The 21,993-nt window shown below is 46.8% G+C and overlaps 1 protein-coding gene across 1 annotated transcript in view; it reads right to left on the reverse strand.

Moving 5' to 3' along the window:
• LOC134755141 (probable cationic amino acid transporter) overlaps positions 1-21,993 on the reverse strand; it is a 107,871-nt gene that overhangs the window by 40,329 nt on the left and 45,549 nt on the right. The window contains exons 6-7 of the mRNA XM_063691618.1: positions 17,088-17,190; positions 11,518-11,726 (exon numbers count right to left, since the gene is read on the reverse strand). Of these exons, the coding sequence (XP_063547688.1) occupies positions 11,518-11,726; positions 17,088-17,190 (312 nt within the window). The remainder of the gene's footprint in view (positions 1-11,517; positions 11,727-17,087; positions 17,191-21,993) is intronic.

Genomic DNA, 21,993 nt, shown 5'->3' on the forward strand with positions numbered 1-21,993 from the left:
ATGTCCAGAGGTTCTTGGTTTGCTTTTTAAATAGGCCGTTTGCAATGATTAAATTGTTTTGCTGGCAAAAATTTAGTAGTTTGGCCTCTTTTGTCTCTTTTTCCATAACAAAAATTTCCTAGTATTTTTTCTTCGCCTGTACGACGCTGTCCGACGCGCGCGTTGAAATCACCCAATATAAGTCGTAGGATTTGACGCTCTTGACGTGATGTGCCGCCGTGAAATTACGCACTTACCGTAATTCTCATTAGTGAAAATTACCGTAAATTACCGAGAAATTACGGTAACTTACCCATGAAGTATATTAGATTAAGATTGAATGTTGCTTACAAGTTTTGTACTTTTAAAATATTTAAATGTTTTTAACGTTATTGTTATTAAGTGTAGTAATGTTATCTGACACGTGGTTGATTGGTATAATCTATAGTCTTATTTCTCCTTATCTTAGTCCCAGCTCTATCTGGGCTTTCTTGTACTGCGGAGCCAAAGCGCTTTATCCTGGGGTATAGGGGTAAGGTTCTGAGCTTTCAATGCTTTTATCTCCCTCTTGACATTGAACGACCATGTGTCGGGAGGTCTTATTGAAATGGCTTCGTCTTTCCAGAAATGTTGTGAGGATATTGTATTGTAGCACAGGCAGGTTTTCGTAACTCAACGACGGACGCCTATTTTTCGTGACGGGGGAAGGGGGTGGGGGCTAGTCCTGCCACCCCAACCCCTCAAGAGGAAGGGCAACCTGCTGGATCCTGGAAGAGCGTATTCGTGAGTCTTTCATTGATGCCAGGTATGGCCTGTCGGCCTCCAGCCTGGTTTAGCCAGTGTGCTGTCGTGGTTTGTACGTTCCAGCAGCAGTGAGCGTACATTGTTAAAAGGCATCGGGAGAATCGATTCCTGGTCAATCGCCTCCGCACCTGATCCTTGCCTGGAAAGCTCGTCCGCACTGTCGGTACCCCAGGATCCACTATGTCCCTCGATCCATTAAAGGGTGAGCTTTTTATTATGACATACAGGTATGCCATATGGAGGTCTCCATTAGTCGTTCATGGCATTCATGTATGAGTTTTAATGTAATATAGGGCCATTAAGAGTGCTCTTCTGTCGGATAGTATGTGGATGGAGGATCCTACTACCTTCCTTGCAGGGATGGTAGCCGCCACATTGCTGATGTCCAAGCACTCAGCTTGGAATACTGAGTTATGAGCTCCTAGCGGAGTGGTAATGAACGTTCAGGTCTTGTGAGAAGGTTCCAGAGCCCGACCTACTGTCTGTTTTGGACCCATCAGTGAAGATTCTGAGCTCACGGGTATTAAGTCCTCCGTGATTGTCCTCATATAATTGTATTTTGTACATTTTGTCGAAGGTATAATTTGTTTATGAATCCGATCCGTGCCTGCTCTGAGCATTGGAAAGTCATCGTAAACCTTTTCCAGGCATATTGTGTGCCGAGCTCCCAGGTTAGACCATATGTGGAGGTCGTTGAGATTTCGCAACCTTGCCGCTGAGGGGGTGGCCTCTTGCTGTATGTGTAGGTGAAGCGGTGGAAGGTTTAGCATGACCTTCATGGCTGCAGTCTGTGCGGACCTCGTGTTTGTAGGGATGTTTAAGACGAATTTAACTGGCAAACTATCATCTCGTTTCATTATGTGGCCGGACCATCTTAGGCTTCCTCTAGTTAGTCAGTAATAGGGACCACTCTGAAAGATCCTCTCATGTGCTCATTGCACTATCGAAACGAGTAACAGGACATACTAGTAGAAAAGCCGAGCGCTGAGAATGCAGGATCTTGAGGGCGGGCCATCAGGAACCATTTTAATCCGCTAGTACCCAAACTGTACAAAAAATGCAATTTTCACGTGTTATTTTTTACCTGCAGTAAATGGTACATGCGAACCCAGTTGATAAGCGCTTACCTGTTTACAATATTCCGAATAGCCTAACTTAAAATAAACACGAGATGTAAAGTAATAAAATATCTTAAAACACACTTAAGCCAAGCCATTGCAAATCTAACTTTACCTTAAACATCAATGCTTGCTTACATATGATATGACTTATTGAAATATTGATGTTTGTTTTTTTATTACACTATTACTATTATTTTTGTCTTATTTTAAAACACTTATAGTAATAAAGAATAATTTTATTCATTATGAGATAGATTTTATACAATTAGGCTGGCAGAAATAATCAAGAACTCACTTTATTTTTCGTTAGGCAAGCACCTACTTTCATTAAAAACACTTTAAATCGCACATCGAATGAAACTTATTAAAATAATTTAATATTATAGTGCATTTCATCTCTAACATCTAATTATATCATTGATTAAAGTAAAAATTTATCTTAGAAAAATTACCCGAGAACATTCGCGGGGAAGATTCCCCGTAAATTACGGCGGTAATTTACGGTAATTTTGGTAATAAACTAGTTCCTGTAGACAGATTTTTTTGCAAATTTCAGTACAGATTGTATTACCTAAATAAAAATCAATTCTGTAAAAAAAAGTTAAAAAAAATTAAAACTTAGACAACTTTCTCGATAATTACCCGTACGGAGAACGTTACCGCGTAATTTACCCGACGATTCTCTTTGTTCTCGTAATTTACGGTAACGGCACATCACTACTCTTGACAGTGCACGTAAGCTTGCAGAAGTTGATTGTAGAAATTGTTTATTTCATCTTCGTTCGAATCAGAGGTTGGTGCATGAACTTGAATCAGAGAAAGTTTTGTATTTACAAAATTCAGTTTTAAGACGCATATGCGTTCCGATATTCCAACGAAGCTTTCAAAGTTTTGTTTATATTTCTTTTTTATAATAAAACCAACTCCGTATTGGCCTTTAGTTTGGCCGTAGCTGCAGAATATGTGATCATCGTCTTCTTCAAAGATTCCAGTCCCGCACTCAATAAAATGTTTGATCTCCATACAAACTTTCAACCCCCTTTTCACCACCTTAGGGGATGAATTTTCAAAAACGCTAAAATTAGTTTTCTTGTATTTTTATACAACGAACGACGACAACGATTTTGTTTTTTTTTATCTTTTAACGAAGTTGCAAATTGCTAGCTTAAAATAAAACTTGAAACCCATACAAACTTTGGACCCTCATTTCATTTTGAAAAATCCCTTCTTAGTGGAAACGTTATAAAAACTACCTATTGTGAAAAATTCAGCACTCTAGGTACAACGGTTTGGGCTGGGCGTTGATTTAAGTGAGTCAGTCAGTCAGTCAGAACTTTTACGTTTTTATATATATATATATATATATATGTCGGCAAAATAAAATAAGATGAACTATTGACTAATTGAGGACAAGGTGCGCTTCAGACCAGATGGCGCCACCTAACAAAACTTCGGAGCGGTGCGGCGACAAGCAGTGGGGAGGCATAAAAACCGGTCCACTGCACCCGTGCCGGCATTCTGTTGCGAACCTCCGACGGATCGTTGTGCCTCTAGTGATTGACTTAGAATATTTCTAGTCAATTATTGTTGTTTTTAATTATTGAAAGTGATTAATGTGTCATCTGTTTTGATCAAGATACCGCATATTAAAAGTGTTCCATTGTTTTACTTACTAGTGCTAAAATAGTCGTCTTACACGCCCACATGTTGGATCTTGAGCAACCTAAAGAGCCCGACAATGGCACTAAGCCGACATCAGAAGTGACAAAAGAACCCAGTGACGACAATAGCAAATGTGAAAGTATGCAAGATAAACCATCCGCGAGTGCAAACAATAATGACGCTGATATTTTTATGCGAGTATTGCGTATAATGGCAAGTGGTTTACAATCAACTCAAGTGATACCTAATTGGGCGCCTGGGCCGCCACTGAAACTCATTCGTTTTGACCCGGAGGATGCTGACGCTGACATTGAAGGATGGTGCAACATAAATGAGGTGATAATAAAACAAAGGAAGCTTGAAGGTACCGATTTATTATTGGCTTTAACACATGCATTGCGTGGTCGTGCAGCTTCTTGCTTAACAAAAATTAAAACTGACTGTATCACATGGAACAGTATAAAGGAATTATTATTATCCAAATTTGCTAAGCCAATGCTTATGCAGGACTACTTTGATAGTATTATTAAATTCCAAATAAATAACAAAGAAACTGCTGCTGATGCTGCTGTACGACTATGGCAATTAATTGAAAGGATTCCTAATCTTGATTTACCTGAGAATGTGATTACTGGCTTTGCCATATCGGTTCTATCAAATACTGACCCGAATATGCGACGCGAACTAAATGCTCACGTTATAACTAAAATCTCATTTGTGTCGAGTTTTGCGAGGTGTATCTCTTCTAAAAAGGAAATATGATGATGATTTCGACTAACACACCGGTAATAAACGACCACAGTATTTTGATTTTCGGACTTTCAGCGGCACATGTCATCAATGTGGCGAAGTTGGCCACAAATTAGTTAACTGTCATCTGAATAGACCTACCAGTTTACAGATTCCACAGCAGCCCTCCTCTCGACCGGAAGAAAAACGCCCTGTTATCTGTTATACCTGCGGTAAGCCTGAACACCTGTCATCAACCTGCCAAGCCGCCAAAGGTAACAAAGATAATGTGACGATCAAGGAAGTTAACCAATGTTCCAAGCAAGCGGTGACTGGTGAGCTAAATATAGCGGGTAAAAGCTGTCATTTTAATTTTTGATTCTGGTTCTGAAATGTCAATTTAAGGTTTAATGGTTAAATTTTCATTTCACGAAACAGTTCTTTTGGAGGGCGTACATGAGGGTGTCATAATATGTAACGAGCAATTGCATTGTGTTATTAGTACAACAGGCACTAACAATATTGCTGTACGTCGTTAGTGATAGTAGCCTATTAGAACCTGTATTAATAGGTCATGATATTTTTAAAATGAGGGTACGCGTTGAAATCGATAATGAGCAGGGCTGACCGAAGTGGCAGAGGCTTTGTGATGAGATTTATGCGGAGGATGAGACCGTGTCGGCATAATAAAAGCGACACTTATGAAAATACTACGATAGTAGTAGATGTTGAGGTGCATAATGAGATGAAAGACATTCCGGTAGTCCTTGGGACTAGCCGAATGTGAGGCTGCAGTGTTTTGTGTGAAGGTAGCTGCATATTTGTTGACTGGCTGCAATCTTCTGGCTTGCCTCACTCTATATGAGTGTCGGCCCCCAGATAGAGGCGCAGAGCTGTAACAAGTGCAGGATGAAAGCTGTTGGAGTGATTTAAGTGTGATGAATTGATTTGTAGTCAAGGTAATATTATGAACGATGTCTAATTTAATTATTATTAAGATTAAAGTGAAATTTATGGTAAATGTTTACAGATTAAGCGCCCGAGGACGTGCGAAAGTCAGGAAGGCCGTGTCGGCAAAATAAAATAAGATGATCTATTGACAAAATTGAGGCCAAGGTGCGCTTCAGACCAGATGGTGCCACCTAACGAAACTTCGGAGCGGTGCGGCGACAAGCAGTGGGGAGGCATAAAAACCGGTCCACTGCACCCGCGCCGGCATTCGATGAGTCGCAACTGTGACGTTGACGGGAACGCACGCGCTTGAGCACGCTCTCGAGACTTACGCACCCTACCCAACTCACTAGTTGTCGTGTGTTAACGCCAGTGTTGTGCAAGTACATAATAAATAATAATAAAGGCGATTTATTATTATTTATTATTTTAAATTCAGTGGCCCCCAGTGTTGAAAAGACCTCGCTGAGATCGTTTGCTGGTGGAAACCTAACGGTGCCAACTAAAGCCACCAGGCGCTAGCGGGGCCGTTTGTTGGTGGTGCCACAAACGGGGTTTACAAGCCCAGTCTCAACCCACTGCCATCTGTATTTTATCTTGTGCTCACGCCTGTGTTAATTACAGGTCAACACGCCGACACCGCACACACACGCCACAGCCATGGGCATCTATAGGACGCCTACCAAGGAGACGGAGGCCACATCGGAGGAGGACTCGGCCGCGGCAGCGGCCTCGACGGGGGTGATGCGACCTCAGGCCAACGACCAGCTCACGCAAACCCCTTCTCCGGACGTAACGGAGTGCACAAAGCCAAGGCGCTTACCAGCCTGTGGGAGCTACACGGGGTCTTCGGCGTCAAGTGACTCGGAAGAGGACCTTGACTTCGAGGACTCCGTGGAGGGCTCCGACGAAGGCTTGGGCGCTGAGGCCAGATGCACCTCCGGAACGCCCGGGGACAGGGAGGCGGAGCAGTCAGCGACCAAACAGGTCCCAACACGTTGTGACTTGTCACGCGATGACTCATCGCCGCTTGACTTGTCACCACGTGGTGGAAATGCATTACGCACCGAGAGTCCGCTGCCGCCGCCGCAGCCGGCCGGCAACCTCATCACGCCGACCAACTCGCCGCATCGCCGCCAACAGTCACCTTGCCGCCCTCAGCCCGGCCTCGAGATGACCGGGGCCTCCTGGATGGCGATATTCGAGAAACTCGACAGAGTAGCTCGGGGATCGCTAGACAGTTGCACCCTCGGCCCGCTCGAGGCGGCGCTGCTCTCAACCCTGTTGACGCACTCTAGGGCGCGCCAACAGAAGAGGCGACGGGACGAGGACAGCCCGCCGGCACAGGAGGAAAAGCGGGAATGTAACCGCATCACTCCTGTGGCGCGTGGGCCTACTCAACCCGCCGTCTGCCCACAGGTCTCGCAGCCGATGGACACGATAGAGCCAGCTACACCCGCCGCCGGAGGCTCACAACAGCCACCACCACGCAAAGTGCTATTACCCACGCCGGTAGTAAGCGCCAACGCGTACGCGGAAGCGGCCAAATCGCCACCTAAAACCGCCACTTCTCTGCCCACAGATACCGCATCCAGCAAGAAGAAGAAGCAGCAGGCGCCGCCCCCGACCAAGAGGGCCAAACCGCCCCAGGTCCTGGCCGAGGTCCTCCCAGACCCGGCCCACCACCTGAGGGCCATCAACAAGCGTCTCGGTTTTGAGGCCAAAACCGAGAACGTCGAACCGACCGGGGTACGGTTCTATCCCAGGACCGGGGAGGAATACCGAGTGGTATTCTCCTACCTCAGCAGCGAGCAGGCCCTCGACCCGAGGATCCAGTTCGTCAAGCATCCGGAGAAGTCGACCCTACCAATGAAGGCTGCAATCCGCGGCCTACCGTCAAGCATGACGGTGCAGGACGTGAAGGACGCGTGCGAAACAGAGGGGTATACTGTATCACATGCACGCTTAATCTCCACAGGCAGAGGACGAGGAGGCACCATCTTCTTCGTCCAGCTCGACGGCACGGAGCGAGAAAACCCTGGTTTTCTGGACCTCACAAGCATCGCGAACATCAACACCAAGGTTCGTGTCGAACCTTGGAGAGGTAAACCCGGGCCACCGCAATGTTATCGGTGCCAGGGCTTTAGGCACTCTTCACAGGGATGCCATCGACCGGTGCGATGCGTGAAATGCGCCCTGCCGCACTTGTCACACCAGTGCACGCGACCGAGAGAGGAGCCAGCAACGTGCGCAAATTGCTATAAAGACCACCCGGGCAATCACAAGCAATGTGAGACATATTTACAGGAGCTGCGCAACTGGCGAGGGGGCACCCGCTCCTACTCACGCCGCCCGCCAACCCGCCGCCCGCAACGAGGCCCGGACACTAGGGCCTCGGACACGCCTAACCTGGTGGAGGAGTCTTCCACAGGTTCCCTAATGGCACCCGCCAACCTGCCGAGGCAACGCCAGCCCGGGCAACGCAGACTGCCGCAGCCACAACACAAACCGCAGAGGATGTCGCAAGCGGAGATCGACACCACAGCGTTGCACAGGGACATAGTAGCCGCGGTGCAAACCGCGGTAACTGCGTCCCTGAAACCAACGCTAGACGAGGTAGTGTTAGCTATTAAGTCTCTGTCTAGGCCTGACCAAACTCAGGCCTAGCTCACCCCAGCAATAACGCAAGTTATTCGCCAGCTACACTCTTTTACGGCCTAAAAGAGAAAGATTTAAGGGTAGTATATTGGAACGCGCAGACATTAAACGGTAAACTTAATGATCTGCGCACTTTTCTCCACAGCCAAGACGTCGACATCATGCTGATTTGCGAGACAAAGTTGAAAGCGTCCAACACGCTTTCAGCCAGTGGGTACATCGTGTACCGCCTCGACCAGGCAAACCCGGAAACCGGGCACGCTTACCGAGGCCTAGCAGTCATTGTCAAGAGGACAATCATCCACCAAACGGTGGACATCGACCAGCCAGCCTCACTATCCGCACTGGGGATAGATATCAAACTACAAAGGCATAATCTGCGCTTGTTTGCTATCTACAGGCCCTGCGGACACTGCCGACCGGCAGAGATGCGCGCCGACCTCAAACGACTACTGGTGGACTCCCCCGTGCCGACCATCCTGGCCGGGGACTTCAACGCCGAGCATTCCGCTTGGAACTCCTCCGCGCACTCCCAAGCGGGAAACGTTATCTACCAGATCGTGGAGGACCTCGATCTGGTAGCGGGAGGGCCCTACGAGCCCACTCACTATCACAACTCAGACGTGTACAACAGGGGCACCACCATCGACTTTGCGATCTCTCGCGGAGTCGATACACTCATGAGGCACCAGGTATTTTACGATCTCACATCCGACCATAGGCCGGTGCTCCTGACCATCGCAGACCAACCGACGACGAGACTCAATAGAGGACCCGGACGCCGCTACGACTGGACGGCTTTCACAGAAGCCATGGTAAATTCTCCCCGTACAGGTCCCATATCGACCGCAGAAGAGGTCGATGCAGCAGCAGCCACAATCACCGGAGACATCAAGGCGGCCCTAGCCGAGGCCACCCACATCATCCCGCCCACAGACCGGCGCAAACCGCTCCCGAGGCCGCTTCAAGTGCTTTTGGAGAAAAAGCGCTGGTACAGGAAACAGTGGCAAAGGACCAGGGCTCAGTCGGTAAAGACCGAGCTCAATCGTCTGGAGCGATTGTTAAAGGAAAAACTCAGCGAGCACAGAGCTGCAAGCTGGGAAGCGCACATCGATAGCCTAACCGATCACGTTCCTTCCATCCACAGGTTATGCAGACAACTCAGCTCGAAACCCGAGCCGATACACCCACTAGAGGACGACACCGACGGAATCCTGAAATACGCAGCCAAGGACAGAGCGGAAATACTCGCTCGCAGCCTTGAACAGCAATTCAGGCCCTTCCCCGACACAGACCCGCAACACACAGCGGACATCGTACAGCACGTCCGAGACTATCTCAACGTGCCGGTCGAAACCCACGATGATCCAATCTACTTTTCTCCTTCACAGGTCAAGGCGACTATCAGGCATCACTGCAATCCGAAGAAGGCACCGGGCCCCGACGAGATCCCGAACATGGCGCTCCGCCAACTGCCGCTAAACACCTTAGCGGCAGTGGCGCGCCTGTTCAACGGGATCTTGCGGTCGGGACACTTTCCCACCGTCTGGAAGACGGGACGGGTCATCGTCCTTCCCAAACCCGGGAAGGACAGAAGAAAGCCGGAGAGCTACCGGCCTATCACGTTGCTATGCAACCTATCAAAGGTATTCGAGAGGTTGCTGCTCCGGCACCTCTCGCCACACATCCAACCCAGGCCGGAGCAATTTGGTTTCAGGTCTCAACACTCCACCACGTTGCAGCTCACCCGTGTCCTACACCACATGGGCATGGCGCTCAACAAAAAGGAGTACACAGTCGCTGTCCTCCTAGACATGGAGAAAGCTTTTGACCGAGTCTGGCACGAAGGACTAATATACAAACTTTCTCTGTCCACAGCACCCCGCCGCATCGTGAGAATCATCGCATCATTCCTAGCAGACCGACGCTTCCACGTACAAGTGGAAGGCACGGTGTCGCAGGACCGCCCAATACAGGCAGGAGTCCCCCAGGGGAGCTGCCTATCGCCCTCGTGCTATGCGCGCTACACCGACGACATACCAGTCGTAGGACAAGCGCAACTAGCCCTCTTTGCTGACGACGCCGCTTACTATGCTTCATCTTTTCAGATGCCGCATGCAGTCTCCAAGATCCAGCCGACGCTCGACGCCCTTCCTGACTGGCTCTCCAAATGGAGGCTATCAGTCAATGTGGGCAAAAAGCAAGCGCTCATCACAGGGCAAGCGCGAGACTTGCCCGCACCTCCTTCTCTTTTAGGACAACCGCTCACGTGGTCACCCACAGTGAAATATCTGGGGGTGACCATAGACAGGCGGCTCACCATGCAGAAACACACGGCGGAGACAATCAGACGAGCGAAAACCGCTCGAATGAACCTCCGCCCGGTTTTCTGCAGCAAGCTCCCTGTACGGACCAAAGTCGGTCTGTACAAAGCTTACGTCCGCTCTCGACTAACCTACGCTACACCAGCCTGGTATTCTTTCTGTTCCAGGTCCAACAAGCAGAAGATGAGGAGACAGGAGACACTCTCGCTACGGACCATCGTCGCAGCAACCCGATTCGTCAGCAACGCAGCCATCGCCGAGTACCTGAAGTGGCGCAGCCTGGACGAGTTCATCGAGCGTCTCGCGCGGGTCATGTATGACCGCGCGGACAACTGCAGCCACGACCACCTACGTGGGATCGCGCCACACTACACACGACCACCGGACCTACACGGGGCTCGGCATCTCCCCCGAGCCCTCCTACACAACGACGACGACGACAACAACGAAGAAGAGGAAGAAGAAGACGTCGTCGACGACACAACAACACCACACACACTCGGATGACACCTATGAAGCACACGCCAGCCTAAGCTGCCGGTCGCCTTCACTGCGGCCCCGAAACCTGGCCCCGCTCAAACGGTATCACCAGGCTAGGGGTAGCGGGGTTGGATAACGGCCGGTAGCGATAAAGCTGGCCTACACCGGATCGCACAGCCGTCCACAAACTGACGGCGGAAGACCGCCCCACGAAGATGGGGCGCGAAAATTGACACAGTCTCCGAAACAGGAATGTTGGAGAGACCCCTCACACCCTCCCAAAGAGGGTATCGAGATGATGATACTACTGCGCCGGCATTCTGTTGCGAACCTCCGACGGATCGTTGTGCCTCTAGTGATTGACTTAGAATATTTCTAGTTAATTATTGTTGTTTTTAATTATTGAAAGTGATTAATGTGTCATTTGTTTTGATCAATATACCGCATATTAAAAGTGTTCCATTGTTTTACTTACTAGTGCTAAAATAGTCGTCTTACACGCCCACATGTTGGATCTTGAGCAACCTAAAGAGCCCGACAATGGCACTAAGCCGACATATAGATTATTTCATGTAGGTACTTAATTGAACTCATACATTTTAGACGCATGGTTTATTTGCAAAAATTAATACTTTTTGATCTAAGAACATATAAAATGCATGATTTTTGTGTTAAGCGTTAGGTATATAAACGACATTTTTGCTACTAGTACTCAGAGGATATACTACTTTACAAAACTTGACATCTTCTTCGCAAAGATAATGTGAGTAATACCAGTTTAACAACTGTTTTCTTAGTGGTAAACTTACCCCACTCCAGCCGTAAGGCAGGAAGCCATCATGCTCGGTCCAGTTACTGGTGTCGGCGTAGAAGAGGCCGGCCGTAATCATGAACACCCACACGCACAGGTTGACGGCGTTCAACAGGTTGTTGAAGAAGAGCGACTTCTTCACGCCCGCCACCAGCACTACGGTCATCAATAGCGATATCCCGAACGCAATGAAATCCGGCGGTTTTCCTGTAGCAAAAAAAACTACATCAATATTCTAATTCTAATCCAATCAATTCATTATCTTTTATCACACATGGCAGAATTCGTATTGATATAAAAAGCTTTTGAACACATAATTTGCGATATCACGAGCTGCATAATGATTTGCATTCATGCATTATGTATAAAATGCTCATTCGCGTATGAAATCATATTAAATTAGAACTAAAAGTGTTGTTTTGCATAATGCAGTGACGGAGGGTCTATTGTTACTGGCGAAGTTTACGTCTAAATATCTGGGAGACCTTCGCTCGGAAAGCATATAAAAACTCAAAAATGCGCGTTTTCCCAGAGATAAGACCTAGCTAGATCGATTATTCGCACTCGAAAACCCCCATACAGCAAATTTCATCAAAATCGTTAGAGCCGTTTCCGAGATCCCCGAAATGTGTATATATAAGAATTGCTCGTTTAAAGGTATAAGATAAATATTTCACTGTGCTATGTATTGTTGAGTAGACAGGTATTTACTAAAGTCCTAGTGAAAAGTTATTTGGTCCTTGATATGCTGGCGAGCTAAAAATTGCGTCAACAGTCTGGATTGTGCTAAGGAAATGGATGCGTCGGGCTTATGAACATGACTGCAAATATTCTATTAAAAACTTGATACTTGGCGTTGTTATCTCCGTCGTAAGGCTATTAATTGTTAGATAAATATATTGTTTGGTAAGCCCTCTTCGACAACTTAAAAATTTATATATGTAAGGACTTTTAACATTGAAAATGTTTATCAATTATCAGATCTTTTTCGTGCGGGAGTGTAATTCAGCTATATGTATTTCCAAAAGTTATACAGATAGACGAAAGGAAATCATACTAAAAGATACAGAAGCTTGCGTAGCGTCGTAGGATACAAAAAAATTGAAATTCAGTGCGTAACTTTTCTTGGAAAATTGAAAAAACGAGAAAATTTTCTTTTTTTTTGTACAGAAAGTAGATTATTCTGAAAACAAAAGCCGATATCGAAAAAATGAAAAAAAAAAAAATACTTCCGAGGCAGATAGATTGCCTATCGTTTGGAAATAGTAGAAGTGGAAATATAAAAATAAAAAAAAAATATCGTGTGGAAAGTGAACCATATCACCGGAGATACCTAATAGTTCGAGGGTGAGATGGTTACTTTTACCCGAGTTAAACACTCTACTTTACATTTCGACTATGAGGAAAGTCAAACACAAGTAATGTAGGTTTATTATAGGTATATTTCTTTTGACGGTTAACGACGGGATAGGGACTGGGCAGCAGGGATAGGGGGTTGGGTATATAATAGTTATTTGTTATACAAGGGTGCAAAGTTGTATTTTACCCGCGAGTGTGGAATTGAAACACGAGCAAGCGAAAGGATTCTATAGTTGAACCACGAGCGAAGCGAGTGGTTCTAAAATAGAATCCTGAGCGTAGCAAATGTTTCAACACACGAGAAGTAAAATACATTTGCATCCGTGTGTAACACAAAACTTTTCACCTCACTATAGCGAGGAAAGTGCAACATCCACAGGCGTTAGATCATCTTCATCACTGAAATCACTCATTTTTTTACGATATTATAACAAAAAACTGAAAATTCTGTATTTTTACGTGAGAAGTTTTTAAGTAAAAATTTTGTTGACAATGTTGACATTTCTGACGTATGAAATGTCAATGATGCGTTTTGAAATTGCATCGACTCAACTTGTGCGTTCAGAATTATATTTAACATCATTATTAAAAAACAAACGTTTCTTATGGAACTTTAAGGTTAATGACATAAAATCATTAAATAAAGCTAAATTTGGTATTTTTTATTAGATTCTCAAACCATTTGTTTAATGATAATTAATATCAAACGAATCATTATTATGAGCGTTTTACGTTTTGTTATCTAAAAAGCTACTTAAACGTGCTCCATCCAAGGTCAAATTACTTTCCCCACTAGTGGATAAAATGCGTTTCTCCCCGCTTATTTTAAAGGATAAAAGACAACTTTCCGAGCTAGTGAGGGGAAAAAATTATTTTGTGCTTTTCAGTGGGTTGGTTTCTTGAAGGCGATGCTATTCGGATAGTTCACCTTTCATAAGCTGATAGCCTATGAAAGGTGAACTATTCGAATAGCATCGCCTTCAAAAAACTACTAGATATAAAATAGAATCCTGAGCGTAGCGAGTGGTTTCAACACACGAGAAGTAAAATACATTTGCACCCGTGTGTAACACAAAACTTTTCCCCTCACTATATTTATCTTTATCTAGAGTGTTTTTTTTAAATTTGTACTCCGAGCAACGGCTAACAGCCACATTATTCAGTTAAAAGCTCTCATATTAGCTTCCACATTTTCAGACCAAGTATTACCGTATAATGGGGTGAGTAGGGTTCGCGGGGAGAGTTGGGTTATGATTGGGGAGAGAAGGGATGAAAGGGGGGTGAGATGGGTTTTTAAGGCTGCTGCTACAAAAATAATGTATTCCAATTTAAAATGGAGCTATAGTAATACTGATAATTAAAAAAAATCGATCCAATAAACTTCCAAGATCACCTTTGTATGAAAACCCACCTCACCCCAATTACGAGGAACTACGGGGTGAGGATAAAAACTAAAATACAAACGTCCGGAACACTTATTATATACACCATTCAGTTTGCATATGTATTTATTTAAGTAATTCCAACAACAATATTTAACTAATTTACAAAGTATGGTTAAACCCGTAGGGTTTGTCTCGATACCGCAGTAAAAATATGTTATCGAGGTTTGAATGTCATTTTTGCGCCTACTCACCCCATTTTCATCATCATATACTTAAGAGTAAGTCTCTTGTCGGTGGAGCAATTTCCATGTTTCGCGGTCCTCTGCCTTCTCTTTGACAGCCTGATACGACACGACACGACACGACACACCCCATTTTACGGTACCGAAATTATCGACGAATGAAATGAAATTATTATGCCAATTGCATTGCATTATTTAAAAAAAATGTTAATATAGTCTGTCAAGCCATTTCCGTCAGTAGAAAAAATCGGCAAATTTAAAAAAATGTAGGCGCGAAGGGTAATCAACCCATAGAAAATATTAATTCGCGCCTTTTTCTACTGACTAAGTTGTATGACCGGCTATAAATCAATACATATAAATGACGATGAATATTTAAAATAATATCATTACATTACATTCATTCATTCAGTTTCACTTTATTAAGGCGTGTATACATTAAGGCCGTTTCAGGCACATCCCAATTTAAGGTCGGGTTGTCTCTGCCAGTCTATTTATGAAAGTTCCAGTACCTTAGAGCCTCCCTATAGGAGTGCTACGAACAGAAAATCTCCCAGTGTGCCAGGTCCCTCCTCATTCCTCTTGATCCGAGTGATCCGGGGGAAAGGGAATGGTTCCTGGACGGTGCGCCCCGGGAGCAACGGTAAGTAGTCTCTTGGTTTCCAAGTTATTGCTTACCGGTGCTGCTAATGTCCTGTCGTGGGGGGGTTAGGGGATTCCGCACAGGGTGTCCTCTAAATGAGGGAGAGTTCACCCGAGTGACAGTTCACCTTTGGTCCGGGCGGATGCGGTCGCGGATGGGGCCTTCGAGTGCGTGAGGGCACAGTAATGCCGCTGACCTGTATAAAACTGCGGTCCCCGTAACTGTCTAAGCAGAGCGCCTATGATGACGGCCGGGGGGGGTTGCAACTGCTGGCCGGCGTCGGCGTGGTGGCCACGAGGATGACCACCTCTATAAAAAAATCGCTAAAGCAACCTGAGGGGGTGGAACCCCGCGTGGAGGTTATCATGAGGGACCAGTGTGTGGTGTCGTCCTGTACACTACCTTCTAGAGGGGGAGCTCCGGCTCCAGGGCCTTCGGGCCAAGGAGGGGACAGCTACGGCTGTCGGCAGCAGGCGGTGTTCGCGGTGGAATGCACTGCGATCGCTTGTTCACCGTCACCATTGCTGAGAGACGGGCATACCGTGAAGGGTTTAGTCGGTATTTGGTCCCTTGGCCACAAGACCGGCATATCCGTCCTAGTTCCCCGGATAGGCGGAATACCTATGCCTGACTCCAGGAAAAAAAAGGGTCTCCCTACATATGTCGACGCGGAATCGGCAAAAGCCGATACAAAAAAACCTTTGTCTGCGCAATAAGAGCGAAAGAGACGTCGACGCGTCGGCAGGAATGACGACTTTTTCGCTGTCATTGCGCAGACATAAAGGTTTTTTCTATCGACTTTTGCCGATTCCGCGTCAACATATGTATGTAGGGGTCTACCCTTAACCGTCAAAAGAAATATATTACCTATAATAAACCTACATTTCTTGTGTTTGACTTTCCTCATGGTCGAAATGAATAGAAGAGTGTTTAACTCGGGTAAAAGTAACCATCTCACCCTTGGTTAACAATCTACTATTTGATATTCATTCATTCATATTCATATATTTATTCAGTATAACAATAAACATTGTGTTTAAATTTTTATTATAATTAACTTAACCTAATTAAAAAATTACATTAAATAGTTTAAATTAAATATTATATAATAATCCATGCTCATTATTTTAATTAATTATATACATTTCATTTTCAACTTATTCATTTTCAACATATTATTACAATTACAAGTGCGAATACAATTAATATAAATAATGTCATATATGTCTATTGTATACAAAACTAGCATAATTAACTAATATCTTGTATCGTCATCCAATAAATATTCCTCCACTGAATAGAAGCATTTCTTTAGTAGAAAAGCTTTTAATTTATTTTTGAACAAGTTGGCATTTGTGAGCGACTTCAAATCAATTGGCAATTTGTTAAATAGGACAATAGCCTGGTGACCTGCCGAGTGCTTAAATACCTTGAGATTTGATCCGACAGTCAGTGGCAAGTCCTTTCTTCTTGAAGCTAGACGAGCTTCCCGTTTCTCTATGTTTTCAATCTCGTTCAAGGACTTTACCAAATCACATAGCACTATAAGAATGTACAGGCTGGGTACAGTCAGAATTCCAAACTCAGAGAAGTAATTCTTACAGGACGTTAGCTGCGATATTCGTGCTATTACTCTAATAGCCCTTTTCTGGGCCACAAAAGCCGAATGACAATTGTATTGGTAGCTGTTACCCCAGAACTTAACACTATATCTTAATCTCGATTCGACTAACGCATAGTAAACCATAATGAGTTGGGCCAATTTTATTTCGTCTCTTAGGCTTCTGAGTGCGTAGCAGGCTGAACTTATTGAACCTACCACTGCGGATAGCTCATATTTCCAATTTAAGTTAAAATCTATAAATACGCCAAGAAATTTCACAGACTGCACTTGCTGGATGTTGGATCCATTAGATAATAAGTGATGAAGTCCACTTACCAAAAACTGTTCCGAATATCCCTGCCAGATGTTTCGTGATGGCCCCGTCGCACAACGAGTCGAAGCAGGCGCTCAGCGCGCGTGCACACGCACTCGTTCCGATCTGTATCGACAAAGCTTATTAAGTTTACCTAATATATTTTAATACTGTACTTACAGGTATCTCACTTAGGGGCTACAAATAATTGTCTTGAGTTTTAATAGAAGTTTTGTTACCTATACATTCTCTATTTAACCTATGAATCCCATCAAGGTTATAAGCTATAGCAGCGGTATATGAAACTTTTATTATTATTATTATAAACTGATTGGCGATTGGCCCTAGTCACACCTGATGGAAAGTGAAGACAGGGCCTAAGATGGAGCTCACCGGTTCAGTAACAACAGCCTATTCACTCTTGTTTTAAAGAGACCGAGGTCATATTGATCAGGGAATACAGATTACAGATGGCGGGAGCGCATTCCATTCCTTAGCTGTCCATACCAAAAAGGAGGAGGGAAAACGTTTCGTCCGAACAAATGGAATGTGGACCACGAACGGGTGCATTCGCTTCCCGCGCCTGGATGTCTGATGATGGAAAGGGGAAGGTGGGATCAGGTCGTGCAGTTCCTGTGCGCACTCCTTGGAATGTATCCGATAGAACACCGATAGGCAAGCGACTCGACGGCGATGCTCAAGGCTCTGTATCCTTGACTTGACAGATGGGTCATCGCCAAAGAGTCTATGAGCCCGTCGCTCTATTGAGTCCAGGGCCGCCAGTTGATATTTGGCGGAACCGTCCCATAGGTGGGAGCAGTATTCTATGTACGAGCGAACTTCCCACCTAGGGACAAGTTTAAAAAAATGCTCCAATCACTTTTATTGTTTACTTACCTACACATAAAAGCTCACTTCAAATATTACACTGTCTCCTTACTAATTTTCAACCCCAATTTGGGGCGGAGGTGGGTCCATACGCAAGGAATAATTTGCGACCGGTCGCTGCTTGCGATGGGTCTATCTCTATGGCAGCCACCTGTCCGGTGGTTGGCATGGTGAATGGTCTCGGGGGGAGCACAAGTTGCAGAGAACCTCGAGGCAAAACTGGTTGTGCTCCTTCCCGAGGTTACCGCCTGTTAACTGCCTGGTTCTACCGTAGAAACAGGCAGAACAGAAACAACCAGTTGAATCATCTTGGGGTGAGCTTTGCAACGGATCGAACACCAGGCTCGGAGGTAGATGATGTCATCCGCATGACACCATCTACTACTGGGCCAGGAAAGAGAACCAGTGCAAAGAACACCCCCCACCATCCCTCATATGGATCTATGTTTGCGTGCCAACGTCGAGAAGCCACTGTAGGTTCGTCTTCGTTAACGGAGGCGAACATGCAGGGGCAGAACGATGGTGGCGCGCAAATAAAGATCCATATCCCGTAAAATCAACCGTAAGCGATGACATGGCATGTCGCAGCGGGCTTTTCATCCACAAAGAAGGATGATTAGCGGTAGAATGCCACCCGCGTGTTTGTGCCGTGCGCGGGGACCCGTACGGGTGGAGAAGGAGATCCTGGGAGCGGGTGCGAAGCGGGGGTCTGTAGTCGTTATCCCCGTTAGACGAAGTTCCTTTGGCTCTAGATTCATCTCACACGGGAGGTCTTGGCTTAGCCAGCCAGGATCAATCGGCTGTTGTGTCCAGTCAGATGGCCACGTGGCGAGTTTCCTGGAGTGTAGGGGTCTGTAATCGGCGGAGCACGATTCCTGTGTTGGCTGTGGAGCTGACTAAGGTTTTGGCACCGTGCGGATTCATGGGCAACGCACTCTGGGACGCTATATCAGCTAGGTATCTCTGATGTGTCAAAGCATCCCAAATGTGAGGCTCCAAGGAGGGTGGGGAGCCTAGCTGCTGAAAATTTTCCTGTTGGTTTATGGATAACATAATACCTAAAACGACGGTAGGAGGAGAAAAAGCCGGACCCGTACGGGATGAGGCAAAGGCGCATAGCGCAAAGGTTGCTGCACCAGCTGGGAGTGGACCTGTCCCTGACAGGAACACGGGAGCAGGTGGCAGTAAGGCATGGAGGTCCGCAAGGACGGAGGGCGCGCATGGCGCGAAAAGCAGAGGCCATGGTGGAGCAGGCCACTCCAAAGGTACCACCAGATCTTTTCCCCAAGGGTTGAAAAGTGGATGCGTTCAGCAAGTTCCCGTAAGGGGACCGACTAACGCAGGTGCTGGAGGAGTAGGCAGCGGAACGATGGCCCACTGCGAGAGGCAAGCAGGAGCACCACTTCCAAATCCTGCTGGCGTTGCTCCGGGCGCCCATGACAGTGCGGCCACGCCCAAGGGTGTGGACGAGCAGTCGGGTGGAGGAGCCGCTATGTCCAGGAGGCAGAAGAGGCGTGCGAAGGCGCGAATTGCGAGGACGGACGCGCAAATGGTGGCCGGACCCAACACTAGTGGAGCGGGAAGGCCACCAAATAAGAGGCCACTGGGGGCCAGTGGCGACTCGTCTCTGCTCGCTAGCGACCCCAAAAGAACGAAGGTGGGAGGATCGTTTGCGGAAGTCGTGGCGAGCGAGAAGATGGCCATCGTCCCAGTGGCCTTTCCAGCTGAGAAGGCGATGCAGGAGCACATGCCGGCGATCGTAGGAGCTCTGCTCCTATTCCTTGATGAGGCCGCCGAACCTATGCCCGACATCACACTCGGCAACCTTGTGGGGGGCGCGCTCAGCGTAACCTGCAAGGGGAGGGAGACCGTGGAATGGCTCAGCACGGTGATCGGAGGTGGTGAGATTGCCGGGCTGCGCCTAAAGGTCATGAGTGCCAGAGACCTGCCGAAACCGGTCAAGATGGCCTGGAAAACGGTGGTTGATGGCAGTCAGGACATCACGAGAGCCCTCAGAGTGCTGCAGAGGAGGAACCCGAGGCTGCACACAAGCGAGTGGAAGATAGTCGACACCGTGGGGTCGGGGCCGAGCACCAGGCGAATCGTCCTGATGGACCGGGTGTCGGCCGCCGTCATCAAGGAGGCCGACTATGTTCTGCACTCTGGGCTCGACACCAGCCACTTCAAGCTCCTGGAAGAAGGGAGGGAGCAGGGGCCTGAGGGGGCTGAGATCGGGGCCTGTGGGGTAGTACCCGAGGAGGCTACGGTTGCTACGGTGACAGGGGAGGCCCCGGAACGGGAGGCGCCACCAACTGGCGACGCACCTGTGGAGGTGGCTGGGGACCGGTCGGAGGAGACGGGGGATGTGGTGCAGCCCGGGGGGGACTACGCTGAACCGTTCATGGCTCGGGCATCGTCACCGAACTCGGTGGCGGGGTCAGAGTACCTGAGCGGTTTTTCGGAACTCTACCTGGACGGCAACATATCACCCATGTCTTACAACGACGGGGACGACACGGTCCAAGAAGTGGCTGCTGATCTCAGCACCACCAAACATTAAAAAGCCGCAATGGAGGGTATAAGGTGCGTACAGATAAATCTTCAGCACAATAAAGCAGCCACTGCCCTTCTGGCTAGGCAGCTAAAAAGCGACAAGTTCGATATTGCTCTTATTCAAGAACCATATATTTACAAAGGCGAGATAAGAGGCTTAAACGGTACTGGCGGGACAATGTTGTATGTTTGTCCTGAAAGTAATATGAGGACATGTATTTATGTTAAAAATGGCATTGACGCTATGCTTCTACATGCTTTCTGTTCCAGGGATCTGACTACGGTCAAGATCCAAAACAAGGGGGGGGGGGTAAGGCTCTAATCTTCTCATCAGCCTACCTTCCCTACGAGGCAGCAGATCCAATCACTGGGCAACTGCGGGATCTTGCTGTCTACTGCAGCCAGGCGAACACCGACCTGATCATCGGCTGCGACGCGAACGCACACCACGTCATCTGGGGAAGCTCGGATGTCAACAGAAGAGGGGAGAAGGTACTGGATTTTCTGGTAAGCTCTTCCTTACAATTATTAAACAAAGGCAATGAACCGACATTCGTCAATGCTAGGCGGGGTGAGGTTATTGATATAACGCTAGCGTCCAACAACGCGAGTAGTAAGATTAGCTCATGGCATGTCTCTGGGGAGATTTCTTTATCGGACCATAGATACATATGCTTTAGGTATAAGACTAAAATTCAATTAGAAATTATACGCAAACGGAATCCCAGAAACACCGACTGGTTAGCGTTCAAAAGCGACTTGAAGGCGGAACTGGGAGACCTTAAAGGCAAGCTAAACTCTATCAGTGACATAGAACTTGAATCAGACCGAATGGTACAAGCTGTTTATACAGCCTGGGCAAACAACTGCCCGGAAAAGAAAATCCTGGCGAAGAAGGTGCCCTGGTGGAACCCGGAGATCGCAAAACTCCGGAAGGAAACCAGGGCTGTCTTCAACGATGCTAAAAGGACTAAGGACTTTCAGCATTATGCGCAGAAACTCACTGAATACAGCAAAGCGGTGAGGAAAGCAAAAAGGAAGGCATGGATGAACCATTGCGATCAAATCAGGTCCATACCGGAAGGCATGAGACTTACAAAAGCGCTAGCCACAACGAAGTCAGTTCCGCTCACTTCAGTTAGAAGAAGTGATGGAGGAATGACTGAAACGGGGTTAGAAACCCTAAAAGTCATGTGTAACACACACTTCCCAGGCTCGATAATACACCAGAGCGTAACGGACGATATAGTAACTAGTGTGGTGGAACAACCCACTAGCACTACCAGGTACAACTGGGACACGTCTAAAAAGGTAGTAGATCACGATAAGATACAATGGGCACTATCAACATTTCAGCCATACAAAGCCCCGGGGCCAGATGGAATCTACCCCATACTACTACAAGAGGGCGCCAATGTACTAATACCACACTTAGGTAGACTGTACAGAGCGTGCATAGCTTTCGGACACGTGCCACGTGTGTGGAGG

Source organism: Cydia strobilella, chromosome Z (genome assembly GCF_947568885.1).
Source record: "Cydia strobilella chromosome Z, ilCydStro3.1, whole genome shotgun sequence".
Classification (NCBI taxonomy): Eukaryota; Metazoa; Arthropoda; class Insecta; order Lepidoptera; family Tortricidae; genus Cydia; species Cydia strobilella.